Source organism: Mesoplodon densirostris, chromosome 4 (genome assembly GCF_025265405.1).
Source record: "Mesoplodon densirostris isolate mMesDen1 chromosome 4, mMesDen1 primary haplotype, whole genome shotgun sequence".
In the NCBI taxonomy this organism is placed as follows: domain Eukaryota; kingdom Metazoa; phylum Chordata; class Mammalia; order Artiodactyla; family Ziphiidae; genus Mesoplodon; species Mesoplodon densirostris.
Window position 1 is genome coordinate 154,707,107 of NC_082664.1, and position 12,083 is coordinate 154,719,189.

General features: G+C 40.6%; 1 protein-coding gene across 1 annotated transcript; it reads right to left on the reverse strand.

The window, feature by feature from the left end:
• Positions 1–9,638: 9,638 nt before the first annotated feature.
• Positions 9,639–11,464, reverse strand: LOC132487650 (ornithine decarboxylase-like). Its single transcript, XM_060095396.1, is given in 3 exon segments — positions 9,639–10,148; positions 10,150–10,621; positions 10,993–11,464. Coding segments are annotated over 3 exon segments (1,386 nt in total). The 5' UTR covers positions 11,397–11,464.
• Between the last annotated feature and the right edge of the window lie 619 nt (positions 11,465–12,083).

Sequence of the window (12,083 nt, forward strand, 5' to 3'; positions counted from 1 at the left end):
CAGGTAAATTCTACTCACACTGTTTATGAATTAAAATAGCCCATAAGAACATATTCAACACAGCAATTAGCAGAGACATGCAAATCTAAATCAAAATGAGGATTCACCTTCACCAGTCGGTAAGGCGATCATCAAAAATTGAAAATGAATAAATGACGTAGAGGGCATGGAGAAATGCAAAACCTTTTATTGTGCTGGTGAGATACAAACTGTAACAGCCACTATAGACAACATTATGGAAGTGCCTTCAAACCTAAAAGGAGAGATACCATATCATACACCATTGCTACCCTTAGGAGTATATGCAGAGAAAACCAGAATTCGAAAAGACATATGCACTCAGTGCACTGCAGCACCATTTACACGAGCCAAAACATGGAGGCATAAAAAATGTCCGTGGCCAGGTGAACAGAAAAAGAACTAATATATGTACGCAATAAAATATGACTCAGACATTTTTTTAAATTAATTTTATTAATTTATTTTTGGCTGCACTGGGTCTTCATTGCTGTGCACAGGCTTTCTCTAGTTGTGACGAGCAGGGGCTACTCTTCGTTGTGGTGCATGGGCTTCTCATTGCGGTGGCTTCTCTTTGCTGTGGAGCACGGGCTCTAGGCGCGCGGGCTTCAGTAGTTGTGGCTCGTGGGCTCTAGAGCACAGGCTCAGTAGTTGTGGAGCATGGGATTAGTTGCTCCACGGCATGTGGGATCTTCCTGGACCAGGGCTCAAACCCGTGTCCCCTGCACTGGCAGGCGGATTCTTAACCACTGCGCCACCAGGGAAGCCCCAGACATTTAAAAAATACATTTATTTATTTATTTATTTATTTATTTTTATTTTTGGCTGCATTGGGTCTTCGTTGCTATGCACAAGCTCTCTCTAGTTGCGATGAGCTGGGGCTACTCTTCGTTGTGGTGCGCAGGCTTCTCATTGCAGTGGCTTCTCTTGTCACAGAGCATGGGCTCTAGGTGTGCAAGCTTCAATACTTGTGGCACCTGGGTTCAGTAGTTGTGGCTCGCGGGCTCCAGAGCACAGGCTCAATAGTTGTAGCACATGGGCTTAAATGCTCCTCAGCATGTGGGATCTTCCCGGACCAGAGCTCGAACCCGTGTCCCCTGCATTGGCAGGCGGATTCTTAACAACTGCACAACAAGGGAAGTCCCTCAGACATTTAAATAAATGAAATTATGCCATTTGCAGGAACACAGAAAACCTAGAGATAATCATACTAAATAAAGTAAGTCAGAATCAGAAAGACTAGTACCATATGATATCACTTATAGGTGGAATCTAAAAATACACACCATTGAACAAATAAGAGAACACATAAACTCAGGGACTCATGGACTTAGAAATCACACATATAGTTAACAAAAAGGACAAAAGGGGGTCAAAGGATAAATTAGGACAATGGAAATAATAAATATGCAGTTTTCCAATAAAAGAGATAATCAACAAGGACCTATGTATACCAGGGAGTTCTACCAACAGTCTCTAGTAACCTATATGGGAAAAGAAGCCAAAGATGCATAGAATATATGGATATGTATAAGGGAAAACGATTCACTATACCTACAACATACTCCACACTGTACATCAAAGTTCCACCAAGAAAAAGTAAAAATTATTCTAATTAAAAATGTGTCAATGAGACACAAGATTTGGGTGTTTGTACTGTCACATTCCACTCTAATTTAGAAGCCCCAAACGGTATTTCCCCTTAGTGTCTGGTTGCCGGAGTAACCAGAGTAGGTCCCGAGGAAATACTGACGCCTGGTGGCCATTTCCCGCAAAAGCAACCTCAAAACGCTTGCTTAGGGGCACTTTGTATTCATAACGACTTCAGGGCCCAACATGATACCTGACATCAACAAATGTCCAGGCGAAAGTGTTTGAAAATCATTGAAAAGGGGGCAGGCATTCAAGAAGGCAATTGAATCAGGTAAATTCTACTCACACGGGTATATGAAGAAAAAGAGCCTGTGAAAACACATTCAGCGTAGCAATTAGCAGAGGCATGCAAATCAAAACTACAGTTAGAGATCACTTTGCACCGCACTAAAATGCCATCACCAAACTTTACAGTGAATAAATGGTGGAGAGGGCATGGAGCAAAAGAAATCCTTTTATGGACCTGGTGGGAAATAAATGGTAACAGCCACTAGAGAGAACATTAAAGATGTGCCTTTAAAAGGTAAAAAGAGTGCTACCCTATGATTCTGCAGAGTTTCCCCTAAGATTATAGGCCGACAAGTCCAGAATTCGAAAACACACATGCACCCAAGCGTGCACGGCACCACCCTTTACAATACCCAAGATGAGGAGACATACAAAATGTCCACGGACAGAAGAACAGATAAAATAGAAGTGATGGGCTTCCCTGGTGGCGCAGTGGTTGAGAATCTGCCTGCCAATGCAGGGGACACGGGTTCGAGCGCTGGTCTGGGAAGATCCCACATGCCGCAGAGTAACGGGGCCCGTGAGCCACAACTACTGAGCCTGCGCGTCTGGAGTCTGTGCTCCGCAACAAGAGAGGCCGCGACAGTGAGAGGCCCACACACCACGATGCAGAGTGGCCCCCACTTGCCACAACTAGAGAAAGCCCTCACACAGAAACGAAGACCCAACACAGCCATAAATAAATAAATAAATAAATAAATAAATAAATAAATAAATAAATAAATAAATAGAAGTGATACACGTACACAATGGTATACAATTCCTCCATGCAAAAGCATGAAATAATGCCACTTGCAGGATCATAGATAAACCTAAAGATAATCATACTAAGTGAACTAAGTGAGATTCAGAAAGACAAATATTATATGATCTCACTTATACCTGGAATCTATACATATACATCATTGAAATAATTGAAAAACATAAACAGTCTCAGGGACTTAAGAAAAATCTAAACTTATGGTTACCTAATGCGACAGATGGGGTCAAGGGATACATTCGGACAATGGGATTCAAAATACAGAATATGGGCCTCCCTGGTGGCGCGATGGTTGAGAGTCCGCCTGCCGATGCAGGGGATACGGGTTCGTGCCCCGGTCTGGGAGGATCCCATATGCCGCGGAGCGGCTGGGCCCGTGAGCCATGGCCGCTGGGCCTGCGCATCCGGAGCCTGTGCTCCGCAACGGGAGAGGCCACAACAGTGAGAGGCCCACATACCGCAAAAAGAAAAAAAAACAAAACAAAATACAGAATATTTCATATAAACTGGATTTTCCATAAGAATCTCTGTACACCTAGGAATGGCTATCAACACTGTCTAATAACCTAAATGGGAAAAGAAACCGAACATGTATAGATATATGTATACGTATAACTGAAAATGGCTCTGTATCCCTCTGACATAGATAATACTGTATATGAATGTATTTACAAAAAAAGAAATTAATCTAATTAATTAAACTGTTATAATGAGATACAAGATTTGAATGCTGGTTCTGCACATTCGTCTCTAACTTACAAGCTCCAAACAAGATGTCCCCTAAGGCTCAGGTTGCTGGCTTAAGGAGAATTGGGTCGGAAGAAATCTTGCGCCTTAAGAACGTTTCCTGCAAAAGCAACCTCAAAAAGATGCTTCTGGGCACTTAATATTTCCAAGGACTGCTGGGCTCTAAATGGTATCTGAGATCACAAAATGTCCAGACTTAAGTGTTTCATAATCAATGAAAACAGGGCCGACTTCCAGCGAAAGCATTTTCAACAGGTAAATTCTACTCACGCAGAATATGAATAAAAACAGCCCATAAGCACACGCTCAACATAGTAATTTGCAGACACGTGCAAATCAAGCTCACCACGAGGAGTCACCTTGCACCTGTCAGAAGGCCATCATCAAAAATCGACAATGAATAAATGATGTAGAGGGCATAGAGAAGTGCAAACCCTTTTATTGTGCTGTTGGGTTGCAAATTCTAACAGCCAATTTAGAGAACATTATGGAAGTGCCTTCAAACTTAAAATTAGAGCTACCATAAGATTCGCCATTGGTACCCTAAGTGTATATGCGGAGATAACCAGAATTCGAAAAGACATATGCACCCATGTGGGCACTGCAGCACAATTTACACAAGCCAAAACATGGAGGCACACAAAATGTCTATGGCCAGATGAACAGCTAAAGAAGTGACACATGTGTGCAATGCAATATGACTCAGACATTTAAATAAGTGAAATTTTGCCATTTGCAGGAACACGGAAAACCTAGAGATAATCATGCTAAATAAGGTAAATCAGAATCTTAAAATCTAATATCGTATGATATCAATTCTACCTGGAATTGAAAAACACACACCATTGAACCAATTAGAGAACACTGAAACAGACTAAGGGACTTGGAAATCAAATAGGTGGCTACTACAAAGGACAGGAAGGGTGAAGGGATTAATTAGGACGATGGAAATAACAAATACGCAGTATTTCCAATAAAAGAGATAATCAACAAGGACCTATGTATACCAGGCAGTTCTATCAACACTCTCTAGTAACCTATAAGGGAAAAGAAGCTGAAGATGCATACATATATGTCTGTGTATAAGGGAAAAATATTCACTATACCTACAACATACACAACATTGTCCATCAATGTTCCTTCAAGAAAAAATAAAAATTAATCTAATTAAAAATGTGGTAATGAGACACAAGATTTGGGTGTTTGTACTGTCACATTCCACTCTAGGTGAGACGCCCGAAACAGAATTTCCCCTTAGTGTCTGGTTGCCGGGGTAACCAGAGTTGGGTCCGAGGACATACTGCAGCCTAGTGGCCATTTCCCGCAAAAGCAACCTCAAACGCTTGCTTAGGAGCACTTTGTATTGACAAGGACTGCAGCGCCCTAAATGATACCTGACATCAACAAATGTCCATGCGAAAGTGTTCGAACATCACTGAAAAGGGGAAGACGTTCAAGAAGGCAATTGAATCAGGTAAATTCTACTCGCACGGGTATATGAAGAAAAACAGCATATAAAAACATACTCGGGCCTCCCTGGTGGCGCAAGTGGTTGAGAGTCCGCCTGCCGATGCAGGGGATACGGGTTCGTGCCCCGGTCTGGGAGGATCCCATATGCCGCGGAGCGGCTGGGCCCGTGAGCCATGGCCGCTGAGCCTGCGCGTCCGGAGCCTGTGCTCCGCAACAGGGGAGGCCACAACAGTGAGAGGCCCGCATACCGCAAAAAAAAAAAAAAAAAAAAAAAAAAACATACTCAACACAGCAATTAGCATAGACATGCAAATCAAAACTACAGTGAGAGATCACCTTGCACCGGAGTAAAAGGCCATCTCCAAAATTAAAAATGAATGAATGGTGGAAAGGGCATGGAGAAAAGGAAATCCTTTTATGGAGCTGGTGGTAAATAAATGGTAACAGCCACTATAGAGAACATTAAAGATGTGCCTTTAAAAGCTAAAAAGAGTGCTACCCTATGATCCTGCAGAGTTTCCCCTAAAATTACAGGCCAACAAGTCCAGAAGTAAAAAAAACACACGCACCCAAGCGGGCACAGCAGCACCATTTACAATACCCAAGATGTGGAGACATACAAACTGTCCATGGACAGATGAACAGATAAAAAAGAAATGATCCATGTACACAGTGGTATACAATTCCTCCATGCAAAAGAATAAAATAATGCCAATTGCAGGAACATAGATAAACTTACAGATAATTATACGAAGTGAAGTAAGTGAGAATCAGTAAGACAAATATTATATGAGCTCACTTATAGTTGGAATCTATAAAGACACAGCATTGAAATAATTGAAAAACATAAACAGTCTCAGAGAGTTAAAAAAAATCCAAACTTATGGTTACCTAATGGGACAGAAGGGGTTAAGGGATACATTACGATGATGGGATTAAAAATACAAAATATTTCATATAACTAAATATCAACAAGAATCTATGTATACCTAGGAACGACTATCAACACTCTCTAATAACCTACATGGGCAAAGAAGCCAAACATGTATACATATGTGTATATGTAAAACTGAAAATGGTTCTGTATCCCTACAACATACATAATACTGTATATCAATGTTATTCCAAAAAAGATAGAAATTATTCTAATTAATTAAACTATCATAATGAGGCACAAGATTTGAGTGTTTGTTCTGCACATTCCTTTCTAATTTATAAACCCCAAAGAGGATTTCCCGTAAAGCTCTGGCTGCTGGCCTAAGCAGAGTTCAGTCAGGAAATCCTGCGCCTCATGAACTTTTCTCGCAAAGGAACCTCAAAAAGATTTCTTATGAGCACTTAATATTCCCAAGGACTCCTGGGCTCTAAATGATACCTGACATTACAAAATGTCCCGGCTTAAGTGTTCCAAAATCATTGAAAACAGGGCCGACTTTCAAAGGAGACATTTTCAACAGGTAAATTCTACTCACATTGATTATGAATAAAAACAGCCCATAAGCACATGCTCAACATAGCAGTTAGCAGAGACATTCAAATCATAATCACAATGAGGGATCTCCTTGCACCGGTTGGAAAGGCGATCATTGAAAATGTACAAATGTACAATGAATAAATGTAGAGGGCACGGAGAAATGCAAACCCTTTTACTGTGCTGGCGGGTTGCAAATTTTAACAGCCAATTTAGAGAACAACATGGAAGTACTTTCAAACTTAAAATTTGAGCTACCATATGATCCGCCATTGCCACCCCTAAGAGTGTATGTGCAGAAAACCAGAATTTGAAAAGACATATGCACCCAAGTGTACACTGTAGCACCATTTACACGAGCCAAAACATGTAGGCACACAAATGTCTAGGCTGGATGAACAGATAAAGAACTGACACATGTAAGCAATGCAATAACACTCAGACATTTAAATAAATGATATTATGCCATTTGCAGGCACATTGAAAACCTAGAGATAATCATACTAAAGAAATTAAATCAGATTTTTAAAATCTAATATCATATTGCTTATAGGTGGAATAAAAAAATACACAACATTGAACTAATTAGAGAACACTGAAACAGGCACATTGAGTTGGAAAACAAACATATGGTTGCCAAAAAGGACAGAAGGGGTCAAGTGATAAATTAGGAGGATAGAATTAACAAATACACTGTATTCCAATAAAAGAGATAATCAAAAAGGACCTATGTATACCAGGGAGTTCTATCACCACTCTCTAGTAACCTAAATTTGTTCTCTAAGTCTGAGTTTTTCTGTTTTTTTGCTGGGTCCTCAGCATGAGAGATCTTAGTTCCCCAACCAGGAATTGAATCCACACCCCTTTAGAGCCTTAACCACTGGACTGTCAGAAAAGTGGTTTTTGTCATACTGAGTGAAGTCAGTCAGACAGTGAAAGAGAAATATTGTATGATATCGCTTATATGCTCAATCTTAAAATAATAATAGAAATGAATTATTTACAAAACAGAAAAACTCACAGACTTAGAGAACAAATTTAGGGTTCTGGGAGGGATGGGTGAGTGGGAGGGTTAGTTAGGGAGTTTGGGATTGACATGTACCCACTGTAATATTTATTTATTTATATTTAAAAAAATTTTTTAAATATAGAGAAAGACCCAACACAGCTAAAAATAAATAAATTAAAAAAAAAATTTTTTTTAATTTTTCACACGAGAACATGGTTTCTTTTATTTATTTATTTATTTATTTATGGCTATGTTGGGTCTCCTTTTCTGTGCGAGGGCTTTCTCTAGTTGCAGCAAGTGGGGGCCACTCTTCATCGCGGTGCACGGGCTTCTCACTATCGCGGCCTCTCGTTATGGAGCACAGGCTCCAGACGCGCAGGCTCAGTAGTTGTGGCTCACGGGCTTAGTTGCTCCACTGCATGTGGGATCTTCCCAGACCAGGGCTCGAACCCGTGTCCCCGCATTGGCAGGCAGATTCTCAACCACTGTGCCACCAGGGAAGACCCCCACTGCTATATTTAAAATGAATAATAAACAAGGACCTACAGTATAGCACAGGGAACTCTGCTCAATATTATGCAACAACCTAAATGGAAAAGAATTTGAAAAAGAATAAATACATGTATATATATAACTGAATCACTTGTCTGTACACCTGAAACTAACACAATATTGTTAATCAACTATACTCCAATATAAAATAAAACTTAAAAAGAAGTTTATGTTAATTGTTGACAAGGGCTTACAATTACTCTTTCATTATTTTCTGTTGGTTGTTGTAGTTACTTTGTTTTTGTTTTTGTTTTTTTTGTTTTTTTTTTGATGTGGTATGAATTCACTCTTTTTCTGTATCTTTTGTGTAACTACAATAGAGTTTTTCTTAGTTTCCATGAAATGTACATAAAGTATACTTAAGTTAATAATAACTAATCTTTAATTTTATAAAATAACAATTTTAGGTACATTTTATATATATTTCCTCATTATTTTATGTAAACAATATATTATCAATCTCCAGAAAAACATTTGTGTGTATATACATACAAATATATACAAATATACACATATCTATATCTATCTCTATATATATATCTCTACACACAAATATACATATGTATACATATACACATATGTATATTGGAATTTTTTAATTGATATAAAACATTTGTTATTATATTTAAGGAAATAGCTTGATTTTCTTCTCCTTCAAATCTGTATTATCTATATAAGGAGTTCATGGTAATTTTTTTATATAGGCTTTTCTCATGTGTTGTTAGTTTTTGTGTGTGTGTGTGGTACGCGGGCCTCTCACCATTGTGGCCTCTCCCGTCGCAGAGCACAGGCTCCGGACGCGCAGGCTCAGCGGCCATGGCTCATGGGCCCAGCTGCTCCACGGCATGTGGGATCCTCCCGGACTGGGGAACGAACCCGCGTCCCCTGCATCAGCAGGAGGACCCCCAACCACTGCGCCACCAGAGAAGCTCCTAGATTTATTTTTATTTATTTGACTTTATACTTGTAAAATTAGAGGCTTCCTTTTTATGTACTTTGTAACTGCTTGGAATGTGCCTGTATGAATTGTGTACTATATGCTTATGTTATACTCTTTACTATATTTTGTTGTCTTATTTTCTGTAACAAATTTCCATTGATTCCTTGGGCTTACTAGATATACATCCATATGCTCTGCAATTGGAGGTGATTTTAATCCTTTTCCAATGGTATTTTTTTTTACTGATACCTCAAAGTGTAAGTAAGTTGGGTGTTCATGTCTCCTAGTGATCTCTCTGACAATGAGAGGAAATTATTTATTATTTATCTGTAGGTGAACTAGTGTTGGGGGTCTGCGATATTTCTTTGAGTACATATGCATGAATATTTTTTTTTTTATTTCAAGATACTTTATTTTAAAACAGGTCACAACACTAAGCTTCTGGCCCATTCTGCCAATGCACAAGCTACAAATGCTTGCTCAGCAGCTGAGGGGCATGCTTTAGTAGCATGTTTGAAAAGTGAATAAAAATCCATATAAAACAAATATTCAAATAGTTTCCATAGGAACACAGGTAAGTGTGACCCCATCGCCTAGTCTTCCACATTGTTGCATTTGTGCCAACTCTATTCACATAGACATCTCAAAACTCACAGTAATTAAGTTAAATGGTCCCCCCCAAACCCTTAAATCAAGCTAAACTCGCAGTTAACAGCTACAAGAATGGTATCTACACATTAATAGGAGCTGAAGCACAGGCTGCTGGGCGCCATTTCATTCCACTCTTATAAGCACAAGACACAGGCACAGTGCCAACATCTTGCTCCTCTACACTGGGTGGGAAATCGTGGTTCTGGATTTGCTGCATCAGTTGCCATGTTGGCCCTGACATCACATAGTAGATGGTCGGTCTCTGGAATCCATTGAAAGTGGAAGCAGCAGTGACAGTGTAAGCACCCATGTTTTCAAAGAGCATCCAATCGCCCACATGCATCTTGGGCAAGTTACAGTGCTCAACCAGGCAATCCAGGCCATCACAGGTCTGTCCTGAGATGCTGGATGAATAATACTGCTCATCTGGTTTGGGTCTCTTCTGCAGAAGAGGCTTCATGTGTGCATTTTCGTAGAGGATGCAGCTGAATGATCCATATTCTCCATTATTCCCATAATACATAAATGTCTGTTCACTTGACTCATCTTCATCATCACAGCCTGTCTGTTCCTTTAAGATGAGTTTTTTTGGCAATGATATTAACTGCTAGCATGAAAGCTGATGCAACATAGTATCTGCCTGGCTCAGCTATGATTCTCACTCCAGAGTCTGATGGAAAATACTTGTCCAACGCTGGATTGATTACACTGGTGATCTCTTCAAATTTAAGCTTTACATCCTCAGATTCAGGAAAGCCACCACCAATATCAAGCAGATACGTGTCGAAACCAACCTCAGTTCCTATGTCAAAGCCACAGTGGGCATCAGAGATGGCCTTCACAAAGGTCTCCGGATCAGTGCAACCACCTGCCACGTGGAAGCTGACACCAATGACAACAATATCTAGCTCTTTCGCCCGTGCCACAAGAAGCCTGCTGGTTTTGAGTGTGGCACCAAATTTGACACTGAGGCGACAGACTGCTTTGGAATCATCAGTGGCAATCCGCAAAACCAACTTGGCCTTTGGATGTGCCCTGGCAACTTTCATCAACTCAACTTCACTATCAGAAGTCATCATCTCGGGCTTCCCTGGTGGCACAGTGGTTAAGAACCCACCTGCCAATGCAGGGGACATGGGTTCCAGCCCTGGTCCGGGAAGATCCCACATGCTGCAGAGTAACTAAGCCTGTGAGCCACAACTACTGAACCTGCATGCCACACTACTGAAGCCCAGGCACCTAGAGCCTGTGCTCCACAACAAGGGAAGTCACTGCAATGAGAAGCCCGCGCACCACAATGAAGAGCAGCCCCTGCTCGCAACAAAAGAAAGCCCGCGTGCAGCAACGAAGACCCAATGCAGCCAAAAATAAATAAATACATACACACATACATACATAAATTAATTAATTAATTAAAAAAAAAACAAACAAACAACAAAAAAGTCATCATCTGGACTCCATTATTGGCAGCGTATTTAATCTGAGACACTTGTTCACAAGGATTTGCATAGATAATCCTCTCTGGAGGCACCCCGAGACTCTGCACCAACTGGATTTCAGTCTTGCTGGCATAGTCAAATCCTGTCCCTATGGCAGCTAGGGTCTTCACTATGGTTCTGCTATCATTGCATTTGACTACGTAAAAGGGGGTGACCCGAGGAAGAGCTTTAAACCATCTCAGATGTTTCTTTAGAATATCTCCCAGGTCCGCAACATAGAAGGCATCCTTATCATCAAAAGAAGAAACTTCATTAATTTTTTGGTCCAGAATGTCCTTGGCAGTAAAGCCTTCATCCAAGAAATGGCAGTCAAACTCTTCATTACTAAAGTTGTTCATGGTTTCTTGATATCTTTCTGAAACAACAAAATGGGAAACTAAGAGATGAAATTTAAAGAAATTATGCCAGCTTTCACAAAGGCAATGAATTCTCCCGGAATTCCAAGTCCCGCTGAAGATACGTGTGCCCTCGGTGCAACAGTGAAAATGTTCTGACAAACGCACAATCTGCTGTCCACCTTAAAGTGTCGGGCACCACGGGCAGACTCCACGGAGATTAGACGCCGTTGCCGCCGAGCGCACAGGACTGCTGGCCGCCCTGCCGCTGTCCCCACTGCCCGTCAGCCACCCGCCGCCTCGCTCCCTCCCACGGAGAACCACCGTCCCAAGGTGGTGCCGGAGCGCTGGCAAAGGGGCGGCGGCAGCGGAGGCTGAGGGGACTGACCTCTTCTTTAATTTTATAATTATTACCTGTAGAATTCTACCATGCTCCTTTGTCTGTACCTGTCACTCTGATCACATGCCTTTCCTAAATTTATAAGCTGATTAATTATATTAATATATTTCCTAACAACCAAAACATTGGAGTTTTGGTGTAGAATTCACTTAATCTTGCTATAATCTTTTTCTGAAGTTAGGTTTATTAAGGTATTATTTATATTTTTTAGTAGATTGCCTTTTTATTTTGTTGGTGTTTCCTTTGATGTACATAAGCTTCTGAGTTTGATGTCCTTCATTTTGTTATTT